The sequence below is a fragment of the Oncorhynchus keta genome, chromosome 36 (assembly GCF_023373465.1).
Source record: "Oncorhynchus keta strain PuntledgeMale-10-30-2019 chromosome 36, Oket_V2, whole genome shotgun sequence".
NCBI lineage: Eukaryota > Metazoa > Chordata > Actinopteri > Salmoniformes > Salmonidae > Oncorhynchus > Oncorhynchus keta.
Genome location: NC_068456.1, coordinates 18,521,308 through 18,542,428, shown reverse-complemented (window position 1 = coordinate 18,542,428; position 21,121 = coordinate 18,521,308). Strand labels below are relative to the sequence as shown.

General features: G+C 47.2%; 1 protein-coding gene across 2 annotated transcripts in view; it reads right to left on the bottom strand.

Annotated features, from left to right (window-relative positions):
• Positions 1-21,121, bottom strand: part of LOC118369744 (disintegrin and metalloproteinase domain-containing protein 12-like) — a 179,301-nt gene that overhangs the window by 41,644 nt on the left and 116,536 nt on the right. For both annotated transcript variants that reach the window (XM_052498615.1, XM_035754404.2), the window contains exon 11: positions 18,885-19,033. In XM_052498615.1, coding sequence (XP_052354575.1) covers positions 18,885-19,033 — 149 coding nt within the window. The remainder of the gene's footprint in view (positions 1-18,884; positions 19,034-21,121) is intronic.

The window sequence follows — 21,121 nt, the reverse complement described above, 5'->3', positions numbered from 1 at the left end:
GGGTTAGGGCTAGGGAAGAGGTACGTTTAGGGTTAGAATAAGGGTTTGGGTTAGGGCTAGGGAAGAGATACGTTTAGGGTTAGAATAAGGGTTTGGGTTAGGGCTAGGGAAGAGATACGTTTAGGGTTAGGATAAGGGTTTGGGTTAGGGCTAGGGAAGAGGTACGTTTAGGGTTAGAATAAGGGTTTGGGTTAGGGCTAGGGAAGAGGAACGTTTAGGGTTAGAATAAGGGTTTGGGTTAGGGCTAGGGAAGAGGTACGTTTAGGTTAGGATAAGGGTTAGGACTAGGGAAGAAGTATGTTTAGGGTTAGGATAAGGGTTTGGGTTAGGCTAGGGAAGAGGCACGTTTAGGGTTTGGTTAAGGGTTTGGGTTAGGGCTAGGGAAGAGGTACGTTTAGGGTTAGGATAAGGGTTTGGGTTAGGGCTTGGGAAGAATACGTTTAGGTTAGAATAAAGAGGCAATTTGGGTTAGGAAAAGGGTTAGGGTTAGGATAAGGGTTTGGGTTAGGGCTAGGGAAGAGATACGTTTAGGGTTAGGATAAGGCTTTGGGTTAGGGATAGGGAAGAGGCACGTTTAGGAGAATAAGGGTTTGGGTTAGGGCTAGGAAGAGATACGTTTAGGTTAGGATAAGGGTTTGGGTTAGGGCTAGGGAAGAGGTACATTTAGGGTTAGGATAAGGGTTTGGGTTAGGGAAGAGGTACGTTTAGGTTAGGATAAGGGTTTGGGTTAGGGCTAGGGAAGAGGTACGTTTAGGGTTTGGTTAAGGGTTTGGGTTAGGGCTAGGGAAGAGGTACGTTTAGGGTTAGGATAAAAATTTAAATTAGGGCTAGGAAGAGGTACGTTTAGGGTTAGAATAAACGTTTGGGTTAGGGCTAGGGAAGAGGTACGTTTAGGTTAGGATAAGGGTTTGGGTTAGGGAAGGGAAGAGGTACGTTAGGGTTAGGATAAGGGTTTGGGTTAGGGCTAGGGAAGAGGTACGTTTAGGGTTAGAATAAGGGTTTGGGTTCGGCTAGGGAAGAGGCACGTTTATGGTTAGGATAAGGGTTTGGGTTGGGGCTAGGGAAGATGTACGTTTAGGGTTAGGATAAGGGTTTGGGTTAGGGCAAGGGAAGAGGTATGTTTAGGGTTAGAATAAGGGTTTGGGTTAGGGCTAGGGAAGAGGTAAGTTTAGGGTTAGGATAAGGATTTGGGTTGGGGCTAGGGAAGATGTACGTTTAGGGTTAGGATAAGGGTTTGGGTTAGGGCTAGGGAAGAGGTACGTTTAGGGTTAGGATAAGGGTTTGGGTTAGGGCTAGGGAAGAGGTACGTTTAGGGTTAGGATAAGGGTTTGGGTTAGGGCTTGGGAAGAGGTACGTTTAGGGTTAGGATAAGGGTTTGGGTTAGGGTTAGGGCTTGGGAAGAGGTATGTTTAGGGTTAGAATAAGGGTTTGGGTTAGGGCTAGGGAAGGGTTAGGGTTAGGATAAGGGTTTGGGTTGGGGCTAGGGAAGAGGTACGTTTTGGGTTAGGATAAGGGTTTGGGTTAGGGATAGGGAAGAGGTACGTTTAAGGTTAGAATAAGGGTTTGGGTTAGGGCTAGGGAAGAGGTACGTTTAGGGTTAGGATAAGGGTTTGGGTTAGGGATAGGGAAGAGGTACGTTTAGGGTTAGAATAAGGGTTTGGGTTAGGGCTAGGGAAGAGGTACGTTTAGGGTTAGGATAAGGGTTTGGGTTGGGGCTAGGGAAGATGTAAGTTTAGGGTTAGGATAAGGGTTTGGGTTAGGGCTTAGGGAAGAGGTACGTTTAGGGTTAGAATAAGGGTTTGGGTTAGGGCTAGGGAAGAGGTACGTTTAGGGTTAGGATAAGGGTTTGGGTTAGGGCTAGGGAAGAGGTACGTTTAGGGTTAGAATAAGCGTTTGGGTTAGGGCTAGGGAAGAGGTACGTTTAGGGTTAGGATAAGGGTTTGGGTTAGGGCAAGGGAAGAGGTACGTTTAGGGTTAGGATAAGGGTTTGGGTTAGGGCAAGGGAAGAGGTATGTTTAGGGTTAGAATAAGGGTTTGGGTTAGGGCTAGGGAAGAGGTAAGTTTAGGGTTAGGATAAGGATTTGGGTTGGGGCTAGGGAAGATGTACGTTTAGGGTTAGGATAAGGGTTTGGGTTAGGGCTAGGGAAGAGGTACGTTTAGGGTTAGGATATGGGTTTGGGTTAGGGCTAGGGAAGAGGTACGTTTAGGGTTAGATAAGGGTTTGGGTTGGGGCTAGGGAAGATGTACGTGTAGGGTTAGGATAAGGGTTTGGGTTAGGGCTAGGGAAGAGGTACGTTTAGGGTTAGAATAAGGGTTTGGGTTAGGGCTAGGGAAGGGTTAGGGTTAGGATAAGGGTTTGGGTTGGGGCTAGGGAAGAGGTACGTTTCGGGTTAGGATAAGGGTTTGGGTTAGGGATAGGGAAGAGGTACGTTTAGGGTTAGAATAAGGGTTTGGGTTAGGGCTAGGGAAGAGGTACGTTTAGGGTTAGGATAAGGGTTTGGGTTGGGGCTAGGGAAGATGTAAGTTTAGGGTTAGGATAAGGGTTTGGGTTAGGGCTAGGGAAGAGGTACGTTTAGGGTTAGAATAAGGGTTTGGGTTAGGGCTAGGGAAGAGGTACGATTAGGGTTAGGATAAGGGTTTGGGTTAGGGCTTGGGAAGAGGTACGTTTAGGGTTAGGATAAGGGTTTGGGTTAGGGCTTGGGAAGAGGTACGTTTAGGGTTAGAATAAGGGTTTGGGTTAGGGCTAGGGAAGGGTTAGGGTTAGGATAAGGGTTTGGGTTAGGGCTAGGGAAGAGGTACGTTTCGGGTTAGGATAAGGGTTTGGGTTAGGGATAGGGAAGAGGTACGTTTAGGGTTAGAATAAGGGTTTGGGTTAGGGCTAGGGAAGAGATACGTTTAGGGTTAGGATAAGGGTTTGGGTTAGGGCTAGGGAAGAGGTATGTTTAGGGTTAGAATAAGGGTTTGGGTTAGGGCTAGGGAAGAGGTAAGTTTAGGGTTAGGATAAGGATTTGGGTTGGGGCTAGGGAAGATGTACGTTTAGGTTAGGATAAGGGTTTGGGTTAGGGCTAGGGAAGAGGCACGTTTAGGTTAGGATAAGGGTTTGGGTTAGGGCTAGGGAAGAGGTACGCGTTTAGGGTTAGGATAAGGGTTTGGGTTAGGGCTTGGGAAGAGGTACGTTTAGGGTTAGGATAAGGGTTTGGGTTAGGGTTAGGGCTTGGGAAGAGGTATGTTTAGGGTTAGAATAAGGGTTTGGGTTAGGGCTAGGGAAGGGTTAGGGTTAGGATAAAAATTTGGGTTGGGGCTAGGGAAGAGGTACGTTTTGGGTTAGGATAAGGGTTTGGGTTAGGAATAGGGAAGAGGTACGTTTAAGGTTAGAATAAGGGTTTGGGTTAGGGCTAGGGAAGAGGTACGTTTAGGGTTAGGATAAGGGTTTGGGTTAGGGATAGGGAAGAGGTACGTTTAGGGTTAGAATAAGGGTTTGGGTTAGGGCTAGGGAAGAGGTACGTTTAGGGTTAGGATAAGGGTTTGGGTTGGGGCTAGGGAAGATGTAAGTTTAGGGTTAGGATAAGGGTTTGGGTTAGGGCAAGGGAAGAGGTATGTTTAGGGTTAGAATAAGGGTTTGGGTTAGGGCTAGGGAAGAGGTAAGTTTAGGGTTAGGATAAGGATTTGGGTTGGGGCTAGGGAAGATGTACGTTTAGGGTTAGGATAAGGGTTTGGGTTAGGGCTAGGGAAGAGGTACGTTTAGGGTTAGGATATGGGTTTGGGTTAGGGCTAGGGAAGAGGTACGTTTAGGGTTAGATAAGGGTTTGGGTTGGGGCTAGGGAAGATGTACGTGTAGGGTTAGGATAAGGGTTTGGGTTAGGGCTAGGGAAGAGGTACGTTTAGGGTTAGAATAAGGGTTTGGGTTAGGGCTAGGGAAGGGTTAGGGTTAGGATAAGGGTTTGGGTTGGGGCTAGGGAAGAGGTACGTTTCGGGTTAGGATAAGGGTTTGGGTTAGGGATAGGGAAGAGGCACGTTTAGGGTTAGAATAAGGGTTTGGGTTAGGGCTAGGGAAGAGGTACGTTTCGGGTTAGGATAAGGGTTTGGGTTAGGATAGGGAAGAGGTACGTTTAGGGTTAGAATAAGGGTTTGGGTTAAAACTAGGGAAGAGATACGTTTAGGGTTAGGATAAGGGTTTGGGTTAGGGCTAGGGAAGAGGTACATTTAGGGTTAGGATAAGGGTTTGGGTTAGGAAGAGGAATGCGTTTAGGTTAGGATAAGGGTTTGGGTTAGGGCTAGGAAGAGGCACGTTTAGGGTTTGGTTAAGGGTTTGGGTTAGGGCTAGGGAAGAGAAACGTTTAGGGTTAGGATAAGGGTTTGGGTTAGGCCTAGGGAAGAGGTACGTTTAGGGTTAGAATAAGGGTTTGGGTTAGGCTAGGGAAGAGGCACGTTTAGGGTTAGGATAAGGGTTTGGGTTAGGGAAGGGAAGAGGTACGTTTAGGGTTAGGATAAGGGTTTAGTTAGGGCTAGGGAAGAGGTACGTTTAGGGTTAGAATAAGGGTTTGGGTTAGGAGCTCGGGCTAGGGGAAAGGCACGTTTATGGTTAGGATAAGGGTTTGGGTTGGGGCTAGGGAAGATGTACGTTTAGGGTTAGGATAAGGGTTTGGGTTAGGGCAAGGAAGAGGTATGTTTAGGTTAGAATAAGGGTTTGGGTTAGGGCTAGGGAAGAGGTAAGTTTAGGGTTAGGATAAGGGTTTGGGTTGGGGCTAGGAAGATGTACGTTTAGGGTTAGGATAAGGGTTTAGGTTAGGCTAGGGAAGAGGTACGTTTAGGGTTAGGATAAGGGTTTGGGTTAGGATAGGGAAGAGGTTTTAGGGTTAGGATAAGGGTTTGGGTTAGGGCTAGGGAAGAGGTTACGTTTAGGGGTTAGGATAAAAATTTGGGTTAGGGTTAGGGCTTGGGAAGAGGTATGTTTAGGGTTAGAATAAGGGTTTGGGTTAGGGCTAGGGAAGGGTTTAGGGTTAGGATAAGGGTTTGGGTTAGGGCTAGGGAAGAAGGTACGTTTAGGGTTGGGTTAGGATAAGGGTTTGGGTTAGGGATAGGAAGAGGCACGTTTAGGGAAGGTTAGAATAAGGGTTTGGGTTAGAGCTAGGGAAGAGGCACCGTTTAGGGTTAGGATAAGGGTTTGGGTTAGGGATAGGGAAGAGGTACGTTTAGGGTTAGAATAAGGGTTTGGGTTAGGGCTAGGGAAGAGGTACGTTTAGGGTTAGGATAAGGGTTTGGGTTGGGGCTAGGGAAGATGTAAGTTTAGGGTTAGGATAAGGGTTTGGGTTAGGGCTTAGGGAAGAGGTACGTTTAGGTTAGAATAAGGGTTTGGGTTAGGGCTAGGAAGAGGTACGTTTAGGGTTAGGATAAGGGTTTGGGTTAGGGCTAGGGAAGAGGTACGTTTAGGTTAGAATAAGGGTTTGGGTTAGGGCTAGGGAAGAGGTACGTTTAGGGTTAGGATAAGGGTTTGGGTTAGGGGCTAGGGAAGAGGTACGTTTAGGGTTAGGATAAGGGTTTGGGTTAGGGCAAGGAAGAGGTATGTTTAGGGTTAGAATAAGGGTTTGGGTTAGGGCTAGGGAAGAGGTAAGTTTAGGGTTAGGATAAGGATTTGGGTTGGGGCTAGGGAAGATGTACGTTTAGGGTTAGGATAAGGGTTTGGGTGAGGGCTAGGGAAGAGGTACGTTTAGGGTTAGGATATGGGTTTGGGTTAGGGCTAGGGAAGAGGTACGTTTAGGGTTAGATAAGGGTTTGGGTTAGGCTAGGGAAGATGTACGTTTAGGGTTAGGATAAGGGTTTGGGTTAGGGCTAGGGAAGAGGCACGTTTAGGGTTAGAATAAGGGTTTGGGTTAGGGCTAGGAAGGGTTAGGGTTAGGATAAGGGTTTGGGTTAGGGCTAGGAAGAGGTACGTTCGGGTTAGGATAAGGGTTTGGGTTAGGGATAGGGAAGAGGTACGTTTAGGGTTAGAATAAGGGTTTGGGTTAGGGCTAGGGAAGAGGTACGTTTAGGGTTAGGATAAGGGTTTGGGTTAGGGCTAGGGAAGATGTAAGTTTAGGGTTAGGATAAGGGTTTGGGTTAGGGCTAGGAAGAGGGTTACGTTTAGGGTTAGAATAAGGGTTTGGGTTAGGGCTAGGGAAGAGGTTTTAGGGTTAGGATAAGGGTTTGGGTTAGGCTAGGGAAGAGGTACGTTTAGGTTAGGATAAGGGTTTGGGTTAGGGCTAGGGAAGAGGTACGTTTAGGGTTAGAATAAGGGTTTGGGTTAGGGCTAGGAAAGGGTTAGGGTTAGGATAAGGGTTTGGGTTAGGGCTAGGGAAGAGGCACGTTTCGGTTAGGATAAGGGTTTGGGTTAGGGATAGGAAGAGGTACGTTTAGGGTTAGAATAAGGGTTTGGGTTAGGGCTAGGGAAGAATACGTTTAGGGTTAGGATAAGGGTTTGGGTTAGGGCTAGGGAAGAGGTACGTTTAGGGTTAGAATAAGGGTTTGGGTTAGGGCTAGGGAAGAGGTAAGTTTAGGGTTAGGATAAGGGTTTGGGTTAGGGCTAGGGAAGATGTACGTTTAGGGTTAGGATAAGGGTTTGGGTTAGGGCTAGGGAAGAGGCACGTTTAGGGTTAGGATAAGGGTTTGGGTTAGGGCTAGGGAAGAGGCAATGTTTAGGGTTAGGATAAGGGTTTGGGTTAGGGCTAGGGAAGAGGCACGTTTAGGGTTAGGATAAGGGTTTGGGTTAGGGTTAGGGCTTGGGAAGAGGTATGTTTAGGGTTAGAATAAGGGTTTGGGTTAGGGCTAGGGAAGGGTTAGGGTTAGGATAAGGGTTTGGGTTAGGGCTAGGGAAGAGGTACGTTTTAGGGTTAGGATAAGGGTTTGGGTTAGGGATAGGGAAGAGGTACGTTTAAGGTTAGAATAAGGGTTTGGGTTAGGGCTAGGGAAGAGGCACGTTTAGGTTAGGATAAGGGCTTTGGGTTAGGGATAGGGAAGAGGCACGCGTTTAGGTTAGAATAAGGGTTTGGGTTAGGGCCAGGGAAGAGGTACGTTTAGGGTTAGGATAAGGGTTTGGGTTAGGGCTAGGGAAGATGTAAGTTTAGGGTTAGGATAAGGGTTTGGGTTAGGGCTAGGGAAGAGGTATGTTTAGGGTTAGAATAAGGGTTTGGGTTAGGGCTAGGGAAGAGGTAAGTTTAGGGTTAGGATAAGGGTTTGGGTTGGGGCTAGGGAAGATGTACGTTTAGGGTTAGGATAAGGGTTTGGGTTAGGGCTAGGGAAGAGGTACGTTTAGGGTTAGGATATGGGTTTGGGTTAGGGCTAGGGAAGAGGTACGTTTAGGGTTAGGATAAGGGTTTGGGTTAGGGCTAGGGAAGATGTACGTTTAGGGTTAGGATAAGGGTTTGGGTTAGGGCTAGGGAAGAGGCACGTTTAGGTTAGAATAAGGGTTTGGGTTAGGGCTAGGGAAGGGTTAGGGCCAGGATAAGGGTTAGGGCTGGGGCTAGGGAAGAGGTACGTTTAGGGTTAGGATAAGGGTTTGGGTTAGGGATAGGAAGAGGCACGTTTAGGTTAGAATAAGGGTTTGGGTTAGGGCTAGGGAAGAGGCACGTTTAGGGTTAGGATAAGGGTTTGGGTTGGGGCTAGGAAGATGTAAGTTTAGGGTTAGGATAAGGGTTTGGGTTAGGGCTAGGGAAGAGGTACGTTTAGGGTTAGAATAAGGGTTTGGGTTAGGGCTAGGGAAGAGGTACGTTTAGGGTTAGGATAAGGGTTTGGGTTAGGGCTTGGGAAGAGGCGTTTAGGGTTAGGATAAGGGTTTGGGTTAGGGCTAGGGAAGAGGTACGTTTAGGTTAGAATAAGGGTTTGGGTTAGGGCTAGGGAAGGGTTAGGGTTAGGATAAGGGTTTGGGTTAGGGCTAGGGAAGAGGTACGTTTCGGGTTAGGATAAGGGTTTGGGTTAGGGATAGGGAAGAGGTACGTTTAGGGTTAGAATAAGGGTTTGGGTTAGGGCTAGGGAAGAGATACGTTTAGGGTTAGGATAAGGGTTTGGGTTAGGGCTAGGGAAGAGGTATGTTTAGGGTTAGAATAAGGGTTTGGGTTAGGGCTAGGGAAGGGGTACGTTTGGGGTTAGGATAAGGGTTTGGGTTAGGTCTAGGGAAGAGGTACGTTTAGGGTTAGAATAAGGGTTTGGGTTAGGGCTAGGGAAGAGGTACGTTTAGGGTTAGAATAAGGGTTTGGGTTAGGGCTAGGGAAGAGGTACGTTTAAGGTTAGGATAAGGGTTTGGGTTAGGACTAGGGAAGAGGTACGTTTAGGGTTAGGATAAGGGTTTGGGTTGGGGCTAGGGAAGATGTACGTTTAGGGTTAGGATAAGGGTTAGGGCTAGGGAAGAGGTATGTTTAGGGTTAGATAAGGGGGTTTAGGTTAGGCTAAAGAGGAATACGTTTAGGTTAGAATAAGGGTTTGGGTTAGGGCTAGGAAGAGGTTTTAGGGTTAGGATAAGGGTTTGGGTTAGGGCTAGGAAGAGGTACGTTTAGGGTTAGGATAAGGGTTTGGGTTAGGGATAGGAAGAGGTAAGTTTAGGGTTAGAATAAGGGTTTGGGTTAGGGCTAGGGAAGAGGTACGTTTAGGGTTAGGATAAGGGTTTGGGTTAGGGCTAGGGAAGATGTACGTTTAGGGTTAGGATAAGGGTTTGGGTTAGGGCTAGGGAAGAGGTACGTTTAGGGTTAGAATAAGGGTTTGGGTTAGGGCTAGGGAAGAGGTACGTTTAGGGTTAGTATAAGGGTTTGGGTTAGGGCTTGGGAAGAGGTACGTTTAGGGTTAGGATAAGGGTTTGGGTTAGGGCTTGGGAAGAGGTACGTTTAGGGTTAGAATAAGGGTTTGGGTTAGGGCTAGGGAAGGGTTAGGGTTAGGATAAGGGTTTGGGTTAGGGCTAGGGAAGAGGTACGTTTAGGGTTAGGATAAGGGTTTGGGTTAGGGATAGGGAAGAGGTACGTTTAGGGTTAGAATAAGGGTTTGGGTTAGGGCTAGGAAGAGATTACGTTTAGGGTTAGGATAAGGGTTTGGAAGGGCTAGGGAAGAGGTATGTTTAGGGTTAGAATAAGGGTTTGGGTTAGGGCTAGGGAAGGGGCACGTTTAGGGTTAGGATAAGGGTTTGGGTTAGGTCTAGGGAAGAGGTACGTTTAGGGTTAGAATAAGGGTTTGGGTTAGGGCTAGGGAAGAGGTACGTTTAGGGTTAGAATAAGGGTTTGGGTTAGGGCTAGGGAAGAGGTACGTTTAAGGTTAGGATAAGGGTTTGGGTTAGGACTAGGGAAGAGGTACGTTTAGGGTTAGGATAAGGGTTTGGGTTGGGGCTAGGGAAGATGTACGTTTAGGGTTAGGATAAGGGTTTGGGTTAGGGCTAGGGAAGAGGTATGTTTAGGGTTAGGATAAGGGTTTGGGTTAGGGCTTGGGAAGAGGTACGTTTAGGGTTAGAATAAGGGTTTGGGTTAGGGCTAGGAAAGGGTTAGGGTTAGGATAAGGGTTTGGGTTAGGGCTAGGGAAGAGGTACGTTTCGGGTTAGGATAAGGGTTTGGGTTAGGGATAGGGAAGAGGTAAGTTTAGGGTTAGAATAAGGGTTTGGGTTAGGGCTAGGGAAGAGGTACGTTTAGGGTTAGGATAAGGGTTTGGGTTGGGGCTAGGGAAGATGTACGTTTAGGGTTAGGATAAGGGTTTGGGTTAGGGCTAGGGAAGAGGTACGTTTAGGGTTAGAATAAGGGTTTGGGTTAGGGCTAGGGAAGAGGTACGTTTAGGGTTAGTATAAGGGTTTGGGTTAGGGCTTGGGAAGAGGTACGTTTAGGGTTAGGATAAGGGTTTGGGTTAGGGCTTGGGAAGAGGTACGTTTAGGGTTAGAATAAGGGTTTGGGTTAGGGTTAGGGAAGGGTTAGGGTTAGGATAAGGGTTTGGGTTAGGGCTAGGGAAGAGGTACGTTTCGGGTTAGGATAAGGGTTTGGGTTAGGGATAGGGAAGAGGTACGTTTAGGGTTAGAATAAGGGTTTGGGTTAGGGATAGGGAAGAGGTACGTTTAGGGTTAGAATAAGGGTTTGGGTTAGGGCTAGGGAAGAGATACGTTTAGGGTTAGAATAAGGGTTTGGGTTAGGGCTAGGGAAGAGATACGTTTAGGGTTAGGATAAGGGTTTGGTTTAGGGCTAGGGAAGAGGTACGTTTAGGGTTAGAATAAGGGTTTGGGTTAGGGCTAGGGAAGAGGAACGTTTAGGGTTAGAATAAGGGTTTGGGTTAGGGCTAGGGAAGAGGTACGTTTAGGGTTAGGATAAGGGTTTGGGTTAGGACTATGGAAGAAGTACGTTTAGGGTTAGGATAAGGGTTTGGGTTAGGGCTAGGGAAGAGGTACGTTTAGGGTTAGGATAAGGGTTTGGGTTAGGGCTAGGGAAGAGGTACGTTTAGGGTTAGGATAAGGGTTTGGGTTAGGGCTTGGGAAGAAGTACATTTAGGGTTAGAATAAGGGTTTGGGTTAGGGCTAGGAAAGGGTTAGGGTTAGGGTTAGGATAAGGGTTTGGGTTAGGGCTAGGGAAGAGGTACGTTTAGGGTTAGGATAAGGGTTTGGGTTAGGGCTAGGGAAGAGGTAAGTTTAGGGTTAGAATAAGGGTTTGGGTTAGGGCTAGGGAAGAGGTACGTTTAGGGTTAGGATAAGGGTTTGGGTTGGGGCTAGGGAAGGGTTAGGGTTAGGGTTAGGATAAGGGTTTGGGTTAGGGCTAGGGAAGAGGTACGTTTCGGGTTAGGATAAGGATTTGGGTTAGGGATAGGGAAGAGGTACGTTTAGGGTTAGAATAAGGGTTTGGGTTAGGGCTAGGGAAGAGATACGTTTAGGGTTAGAATAAGGGTTTGGGTTAGGGCTAGGGAAGAGATACGTTTAGGGTTAGGATAAGGGTTTGGTTTAGGGCTAGGGAAGAGGTACGTTTAGGGTTAGAATAAGGGTTTGGGTTAGGGCTAGGGAAGAGGAACGTTTAGGTTAGAATAAGGGTTTGGTTAGGGCTAGGGAAGAGGTACGTTTAGGGTTAGGATAAGGGTTTGGGTTAGGACTATGGAAGAAGTACGTTTAGGGTTAGGATAAGGGTTTGGGTTAGGGCTAGGGAAGAGGTACGTTTAGGGTTAGGATAAGGGTTTGGGTTAGGGCTAGGGAAGAGGTACGTTTAGGGTTAGGATAAGGGTTTGGGTTAGGGCTTGGGAAGAAGTACGTTTAGGGTTAGAATAAGGGTTTGGGTTAGGGCTAGGAAAGGGTTAGGGTTAGGGTTAGGATAAGGGTTTGGGTTAGGGCTAGGGAAGAGGTACGTTTCGGGTTAGGATAAGGGTTTGGGTTAGGGATAGGGAAGAGGTAAGTTTAGGGTTAGAATAAGGGTTTGGGTTAGGGCTAGGGAAGAGGTACGTTTAGGGTTAGGATAAGGGTTTGGGTTGGGGCTAGGGAAGGGTTAGGGTTAGGGTTAGGATAAGGGTTTGGGTTAGGGCTAGGGAAGAGGTACGTTTCGGGTTAGGATAAGGATTTGGGTTAGGGATAGGGAAGAGGTACGTTTAGGGTTAGAATAAGGGTTTGGGTTAGGGATAGGGAAGAGGTACGTTTAGGGTTAGAATAAGGGTTTGGGTTAGGGCTAGGGAAGAGATACGTTTAGGGTTAGAATAAGGGTTTGGGTTAGGGCTAGGGAAGAGATACGTTTAGGGTTAGGATAAGGGTTTGGTTTAGGGCTAGGGAAGAGGTACGTTTAGGGTTAGAATAAGGGTTTGGGTTAGGGCTAGGGAAGAGGAACGTTTAGGGTTAGAATAAGGGTTTGGGTTAGGGCTAGGGAAGAGGTACGTTTAGGGTTAGGATAAGGGTTTGGGTTAGGACTATGGAAGAAATACGTTTAGGGTTAGGATAAGGGTTTGGGTTAGGGCTAGGAAGAGGTACGTTTAGGGTTAGGATAAGGGTTTGGGTTAGGGCTAGGGAAGAGGTACGTTTAGGGTTAGGATAAGGGTTTGGGTTAGGGCTTGGGAAGAAGCCACGTTTAGGGTTAGAATAAGGGTTTGGGTTAGGGCTAGGGAAAGGGTTAGGGTTTAGGGTTAGGATAAGGGTTTGGGTTAGGCTAGGGAAGAGGTACGTTTAGGGTTAGGATAAGGGTTTGGGTTAGGGATAGGAAGAGGTAAGTTTAGGGTTAGAATAAGGGTTTGGGTTAGGGCTAGGGAAGAGGTACGTTTAGGGTTAGGATAAGGGTTTGGGTTGGGGCTAGGGAAGGGTTAGGGTTAGGTTAGGATAAGGGTTTGGGTTGGGGCTAGGGAAGAGGTACGTTTAGGGTTAGGATAAGGATTTGGGTTAGGGATAGGAAGAGGCACGTTTAGGGTTAGAATAAGGGTTTGGGTTAGGGATAGGGAAGAGGTACGTTTAGGGTTAGAATAAGGGTTTGGGTTAGGGCTAGGGAAGAGATACGTTTAGGGTTAGAATAAGGGTTTGGGTTAGGGCTAGGGAAGAGATACGTTTAGGGTTAGGATAAGGGTTTGGTTTAGGGCTAGGGAAGAGGTACGTTTAGGGTTAGAATAAGGGTTTGGGTTAGGGCTAGGGAAGAGGAACGTTTAGGGTTAGAATAAGGGTTTGGGTTAGGGCTAGGGAAGAGGTACGTTTAGGGTTAGGATAAGGGTTTGGGTTAGGACTAGGGAAGAAGTACGTTTAGGGTTAGGATAAGGGTTTGGGTTAGGGCTAGGGAAGAGGTACGTTTAGGGTTTGGTTAAGGGTTTGGGTTAGGGCTAGGGAAGAGGTACGTTTAGGGTTAGGATAAGGGTTTGGGTTAGGGCTTGGGAAGAGGTACGTTTAGGGTTAGAATAAGGGTTTGGGTTAGGGCTAGGGAAGGTTAGGGTTAGGATAAGGGTTTGGGTTAGGGCTAGGGAAGAGGTACGTTTCAGGGTTAGGATAAGGGTTTGGGTTAGGGATAGGGAAGAGGTACGTTTAGGGTTAGAATAAGGGTTTGGGTTAGGGCTAGGGAAGAGATAAGTTTAGGGTTAGGATAAGGGTTTGGGTTAGGGCTAGGGAAGAGGTACGTTTAGGGTTAGAATAAGGGTTTGGGTTAGGGCTAGGGGAGGGTTAGGGTTAGGATAAGGGTTTGGGTTAGGGCTAGGGAAGAGGTACGTTTCGGGTTAGGATAAGGGTTTGGGTTAGGGATAGGGAAGAGGTACGTTTAGGGTTAGAATAAGGGTTTGGGTTAGGGCTAGGGAAGAGATACGTTTAGGGTTAGGATAAGGGTTTGGGTTAGGGCTAGGGAAGAGGTATGTTTAGGCTTAGAATAAGGGTTTGGGTTAGGGCTAGGGAAGGGTTAGGGTTAGGATAAGGGTTTGGGTTAGGGCTAGGGAAGAGGTACGTTTAGGGTTAGGATAAGGGTTTGGGTTGGGGCTAGGGAAGAGGTACGTTTAGGGTTAGAATAAGGGTTTGGGTTAGGGCTAGGGAAGAGGAACGTTTAGGGTTAGAATAAGGGTTTGGGTTAGGGCTAGGGAAGAGGTACGTTTAGGGTTAGGATAAGGGTTTGGGTTAGGACTAGGGAAGAAGTACGTTTAGGGTTAGGATAAGGGTTTGGGTTAGGGCTAGGGAAGAGGTACGTTTAGGGTTTGGTTAAGGGTTTGGGTTAGGGCTAGGGAAGAGGTACGTTTAGGGTTAGGATAAGGGTTTGGGTTAGGGCTTGGGAAGAGGTACGTTTAGGGTTAGAATAAGGGTTTGGGTTAGGGCTAGGGAAGGGTTAGGGTTAGGATAAGGGTTTGGGTTAGGGCTAGGGAAGAGGTACGTTTCGGGTTAGGATAAGGGTTTGGGTTAGGGATAGGGAAGAGGTACGTTTAGGGTTAGAATAAGGGTTTGGGTTAGGGCTAGGGAAGAGATACGTTTAGGGTTAGGATAAGGGTTTGGGTTAGGGCTAGGGAAGAGGTACATTTAGGGTTAGAATAAGGGTTTGGGTTAGGGCTAGGGAAGGGTTAGGGTTAGGATAAGGGTTTGGGTTTGGGTTAGGGCTAGGGAAGAGGTACGTTTCGGGTTAGGATAAGGGTTTGGGTTAGGGATAGGGAAGAGATACGTTTAGGGTTAGGATAAGGGTTTGGGTTAGGGCTAGGGAAGAGGTATGTTTAGGCTTAGAATAAGGGTTTGGGTTAGGGCTAGGGAAGAGGTACGTTTCGGGTTAGGATAAGGGTTTGGGTTAGGGATAGGGAAGAGGTACGTTTAGGGTTAGAATAAGGGTTTGGGTTAGGGCTAGGGAAGAGATACGTTTAGGGTTAGGATAAGGGTTTGGGTTAGGGCTAGGGAAGAGGTACGTTTAGGGTTAGAATAAGGGTTTGGGTTAGGGCTATGGAAGAGGTACGTTTAGGGTTAGAATAAGGGTTTGGGTTAGGGCTAGGGAAGAGGTACGTTTAGGGTTAGGATAAGGGTTTGGGTTAGGGCTAGGGAAGAGGTATGTTTAGGCTTAGAATAAGGGTTTGGGTTAGGGCTAGGGAAGAGGTACGTTTCGGGTTAGGATAAGGGTTTGGGTTAGGGATAGGGAAGAGGTACGTTTAGGGTTAGAATAAGGGTTTGGGTTAGGGCTAGGGAAGAGATACGTTTAGGGTTAGGATAAGGGTTTGGGTTAGGGCTAGGGAAGAGGTACGTTTAGGGTTAGAATAAGGGTTTGGGTTAGGGCTATGGAAGAGGTACGTTTAGGGTTAGAATAAGGGTTTGGGTTAGGGCTAGGGAAGAGGTACGTTTAGGGTTAGGATAAGGGTTTGGGTTAGGGCTAGGGAAGAGGTACGTTTAGGGTTAGGATAAGGGTTTGGGTTAGGGCTAGGGAAGAGGTACGTTTAGGGTTTGGTTAAGGGTTTGGGTTAGGGCTAGGGAAGAGGTACGTTTCGGGTTAGGATAAGGGTTTGGGTTAGGGCTAGGGAAGAGGTACGTTTAGGGTTAGAATAAGCGTTTGGGTTAGGGCTAGGGAAGAGGTACGTTTAGGGTTAGGATAAGGGTTTGGGTTGGGGCTAGGGAAGATGTGCGTTTAGGGTTAGGATAAGGGTTTGGGTTAGGGCTAGGGAAGAGGTATGTTTAGGGTTATAATAAGGGTTTGGGTTAGGGCTAGGGAAGAGGTAAGTTTAGGGTTAGGATAAGGATTTGGGTTGGGGCTAGGGAAGATGTACGTTTAGGGTTAGGATAAGGGTTTGGGTTAGGGCTAGGGAAGAGGTACGTTTAGGGTTAGGATAAGGGTTTGGGTTAGGGCTAGGGAAGAGGTACGTTTAGGGTTAGATAAGGGTTTGGGTTAGGGCTAGGGAAGAGGTACGTTTAGGGTTAGGATAAGGGTTTGGGTTAGGGCAAGGGAAGAGGTACGTTTAGGGTTAGGATAAGGGTTTGGGTTAGGGCTAGGGAAGAGGTACGTTTAGGGTTAGAATAAGGGTTTGGGTTAGGGCTAGGGAAGAGGTAAGTTTAGGGTTAGGATAGGGATTTGGGTTGGTGCTAGGGAAGATTTACGTTTAGGGTTAGAATAAGGGTTTGGGTTAGGGCTAGGGAAGAGGTACGTTTAGGGTTAGGATAAGGGGTTTGGTTTGGGTTAGGGCTAGGGAAGAGGTACGTTTAGGGTTAGGATAAGGGTTTGGGTTTGGGCTAGGGAAGAGGTACGTTTAGAGTTAGGATAAGGGTTTGGGTTAGGGATAGGGAAGAGGTATGTTTAGGGTTAGGATAAGGGTTTGGGTTTGGGCTAGGGAAGAGGTACGTTTAGGGTTAGAATAAGCGTTTGGGTTAGGGCTAGGGAAGAGGTACGTTTAGGGTTAGGATAAGGGTTTGGGTTGGGGCTTGGGAAGATGTACGTTTAGGGTTAGGATAAGGGTTTGGGTTAGGGCTAGGGAAGAGGTACGTTTAGGGTTAGAATAAGGGTTTGGGTTAGGGCTAGGGAAGAGGTACGTTTAGGGTTAGGATAAGGATTTGGGTTGGGGCTAGGGAAGAGGTACGTTTAGGGTTAGAATAAGGGTTTGGGTTAGGGCTAGGGAAGAGGTACGTTGTACGTTTAGGGTTAGGATAAGGGTTTGGGTTTGGGTTAGGGATAGGGAAGAGGTACGTTTAGGGTTAGGATAAGGGTTTGGGTTAGGGCTAGGGAAGAGGTATGTTTAGGGTTAGGATAAGGGTTTGGGTTAGGGCTAGGGAAGAGGTACGTTTAGGGTTAGGATAAGGGTTTGGGTTAGGGCTAGGGAAGAGGTACGTTTAGGGTTAGGATAAGGGTTTGGGTTAGGGCTAGGGAAGAGGTACGTTTAGGGTTAGGATAAGGGTTAGGGTTAGGGATAGGGAAGAGGTACGTTTAGGGTTAGGATAAGAGTTTGGGTTAGGGATAGGGAAGAGGTACGTTTAGGGTTAGGATAAGGGTTTGGGTTAGGGCTAGGGAAGAGGTACGTTTAGGGTTAGAATAAGGGTTTGGGTTAGGGCTAGGGAAGAGGTACGTTTAGGGTTAGGATAAGGGTTTGGGTTAGGGCTAGGGAAGAGGTACGTTTAGGGTTAGAATAAGGGTTTGGGTTAGGGCTAGGGAAGAGGTACGTTTAGGGTTAGAATAAGGGTTTGGGTTAGGGCTAGGGAAGAGGTACGTTTAGGGTTAGGATAAGGGTTTGGGTTAGGGCTAGGGAAGAGGTACGTTTAGGGTTAGGATAAGGGTTAGGGTTAGGGCTAGGGAAGAGGTACGTTTAGGGTTAAGATAAGGGTTTGGGTTAGGGCTTGGGAAGAGGTACGTTTAGGGTTAGGATAAGGGTTTGGGTTAGGGCTAGGGAAGAGGTACGTTTAGGGTTAGGATAAGGGTTTGGGTTAGGGCTAGGGAAGAGGTATGTTTAGGGTTAGGATAAGGGTTTGGGTTAGGGCTAGGGAAGAGGTACGTTTAGGGTTAGGATAAGGGTTTGGGTTAGGGCTAGGGAAGAGGTACGTTTAGGGTTAGGATAAGGGTTTGGGTTAGGGCTAGGGAAGAGGTACGTTTAGGGTTAGGATAAGGGTTTGGGTTAGGGCTAGGGAAGAGGTACGTTTAGGGTTAGGATAAGGGTTTGGGTTAGGGCTAGGGAAGAGGTACGTTTAGGGTTAGGATAAGGGTTTGGGTTAAGGCTAGGGAAGAGGTACGTTTAGGGTTAGGATAAGGGTTTGGGTTAGGGCTAGGGAACAGGTACGTTTAGGGTTAGGATAAGGGTTCGGGTTAGGGCTAGGGAAGAGGTACGTTTAGGGTTAGGATAAGGGTTTGGGTTAGGGCTAGGGAAGAGGTACGTTTAGGGTTAGGATAAGGGTTTGGGTTAGGGCTAGGGAAGAGGTACGTTTAGGGTTAGGATAAGGGTTTGGGTTAGGGCTAGGGAAGAGGTACGTTTAGGGTTAGGATAAGGGTTTGGGTTAAGGCTAGGGAAGAGGTACGTTTAGGGTTAGGATAAGGGTTTGGGTTAGGGCTAGGGAAGAGGTATGTTTAGGGTTAGGATAAGGGTTTGGGTTAGGGCTAGGGAAGATGTATGTTTAGGGTTAGGATAAGGGTTAGGGTTAGTTGAAATGTTACTGATAGTCTGTAGAGCATCTACAGATGGATTATCCAAATAAAGTGTTACCCAATTTTTTTCAATTCATGTTGCATGAGGATAACTGAATGAGCTCAATGCCAACTGGTGCACACAGTTTTCGGCTGGCCTATTTTTTAGGTAAAAGGTCGTATTATTTTCTCTGGCTGACACTCGAAGGGCGGATAATGTCTTTCGCTTATTCAAAGACCTGCTGGCATTTTCGAAGGATGCCCTCACAAGCCTTGTGCGGTTTCCTCCCAGTGGGTCGCTATGTTGTTTTATGAGCACATCATTGAGAATTGTGTTACTGTTTTTCATGGCCTGGCTCCAATGACAACGGTGAGAGCCTGGTCCAGTGAATACACAGCAAGCCCAGAGACAAGAGGGGCCGTCGTCGACAGGAGTGTGAATCAGCTGCGTCCGACTGCCGCCCACAACCCTCAGATCCTACCCATGATCCTCAGCGGCACAGTTCCGAACAGGAGGCAGCGACGCGTCCTTTACCTAAGCCCCCCTCGGATGTACTGCTCAGGAAGCAGCTGAATTTCTACATTTCCAATTCTGATGGCAATAACAGACTCCACTGCTTGGGCACCCGTCTGTCTATCTACCTGACATCTAGTTTCCCCTTTTCCCTCCTCTTTCCCTCTCTCACAAGGCTGTAAAATACATCCCAAACACATCCATCCGTCTGCAAGTCCACTCATCAGATAAAACAAATTGCCATCAGATCAAGGGTGAAATCTCCTAATACGCGCAGGGTACACCTTATCTGACTACTGTTTACTAAGGAACAGTCACATGGTCCATCACTCGCGGCAGCTGCATTATCACGAGATCCCAGGCTGGGAACGGGGAGAGAATCTGTGAGCAGCCTCTCTGTCTTCAGGCTGGGAGGTTGGTCCCAGCCCTCAGCAAGATGCATGACCATCCACACATTAACAATGACACACACAGGGAGCTAGTGTTTACATGAGATAACCCTGTATACGCCGGCAGGTGATTCATCTTGTCTATATGGTCTGTTAACACAAGGTTCAAAAAAGTAGCTCATCTATTCTGAAAAGTTGGGGAATGAATGGGACTTCATTTGCATGCTGGTGAAGTATACGGCTGATTTGGGAGTTAAAGGCTAAGTTAAACCGCTACACATTGATGAGACAAAAGGGACTATCAGAGTTTAGACGGAAAATGAAAATTACAAGGTTGATGTAACCATTTCAATTCGAGCCAGTACAGACAAACTGAAACCTCCATTTTCTGAAATTGACTGGAATTGGTATAGCTGACCTACCATCCAGTTTTTATAGCACATTTTTATACACACTTTTTATAATCCATGAATATGAATGGACTGGACCATTGGCATCACTCACCCAGTGGAGGGGGTCATGATACAGCCCCCGCGGTCCACTGTCATCCTGCAGCCACACCCCCGCTCTGGAGTGTCGTGGTTCATGCCAAAGTTGTGCCCCAGCTCATGTGCTAAAGTCACAGCCGCGCCCAGGGGATTATCCGAATGATCCTACAGAAAAAAAAACACATTCATATTCTGTCGAAAAAAATGAAATGGAGAAAAAACACAACTGAGAAAACACATTTCTGTACTTTGTTCTGTGAATCTTTCTGAAAACCATTAGTAACTATTGTATAATGACTGCTTTGTGTCATGTTTAGCAGGAATAGCTAAGTAGAAGCACAATATTTAGTTCATTGAGCTCGGTGGATATAAACAGCTACAAGGTACAGTAATACAGTTCACTACACATCTACATATCTATCTTAGTTCGCTTGACTCTACAGGCTCACAGTGGTTCCATGAGGTGCCACTGATCCACATGTCATTAGACATTCTGCACATGGAGGATGGGAGCTCATCGGAGGCTGTCTGCTGTTCCCTCACCAGCCCCAACCAACCCCAATCACACACTCCTGCCGGTGGGGACAGATGCTGGGGAGCAATATAAACCTGCTGCATTATGACATTTTAGTGCACCGATAAGCTAGACCACTGTCCTTCAGAAGGAGACAGGGCAGAGGGAGGGGAGGGGGTGTAGTGAGATAGGGAGAAGGACAGAGGGAGGGGAGGGGGTGTAGAGAGATAGGGAGAAGGGCAGAGGGAGGGGGTATAGAGAGATAGGGAGAAGGGCAGAGTGAGGGGAGGGGTGTAGAGAAATAGGGAGAAGGGCAGAGTGAGGGGAGGGGGTGTAGAGAAATAGGGAGAAGGGCAGAGTGAGGGGAGGGGGTGTAGAGAGATAGGGAGAAGGGCAGAGTGAGGGGAGGGGGTGTAGAGAGATAGGGAGAAGGCCAGAGGGAGGGGAGGGGGTGTAGAGAGATAGGGAGAAGGGCAGAGTGAGGAAACCCAGGAAATATTGGACAAACGTATCAGACAGAGAAATGCAGAGATGAGTGAGAATGGAATGAGACTGAAATAAATAGTGGCAAAGACACTGAGACACAAAGAGAAGAAAGTGAGGGAACACAAGAAGTGAAGGTAAGACCAGCTGCTGAAGCTTGCTGCACAGTTAAGTGCAGAGAGTGTACAGAAGCACACACAATGGCGGTATAAATTATGAAGGTCCCTCCCCATGGAACTTTACCCACTATGTGCGTGTGTGTCTTTATTAAGCCACACTAGGTGAACCACAGCCACTAAGCCATAAATGATGTATAGACACACTGAAACATACACACACACACACACACACACACACACACACACACACACACCAAGCTCTGAATTTAATAGGGGAAACTGGAGACAGAAAGACTTCTCAGTCATATAATGTTTCCCCTAAATATATGTGGACGCTGTCATCCAACGCACAAAAAGTAGGCATATGAATCAGCCATAGGTCCCTATGTCTCTAGACAGCCCCACAACTAGTCTGATTTCAGGTGTTGTGTACAGAGGCCTTGATTATTGTCCATGAGAAACGCATTCCTTTTCCCTTTAAAAAGGAGGGCCCTGATTACGGAGCCGCATGGCGGGACCAGTTTCCTGGGGTTTTACAGGGAGAACGCTATGTCTCTCACAGCACTGTCATGTTTATGAGAGGTCTCATGGATGTCACTGAATGGTGCGGAACATACTGCACGCATCACGGTTGAGTGCCCCCGTCACAAGCGCTGTAATTGTAGAATCAATGAGAGTGAATTGACGTGGTCGAAGTCAGAGTCAGCCCTTCTAGGCTAGCTGCGATGGGGACAACCCGATAGGGTTAGTTTGGTCATGAAAGGGTTTTACGGTCTTTCTGATATCGTTTCCAGACATGCAGGGGGATATTTTATCTCCCAAAACAAGATGATTGTATTTTGTTTACATTTAACGACCAAACATTTGTTTAAAAACCCAGTGAAGTACAAACTGTGAAATTCAACCTACATGTGGAGTAAATAAAGGGTTGGAGTTAATTATAACATATGGTGGAATATGAAGAGGTTTGGCCCTATAACTCCATACATGGTTCTGTAATCCTGCTCCAAGCCTTCACCATGTGTGAGTAATCGGAAGAACAAACATCTGGAAATATCCAGCCAACCCTGGCCAGAAGAAAAACATATCTATTAAAGAGATTTTCTGGTAGTTTTGTATACTTTTTGGCCAGTAGTT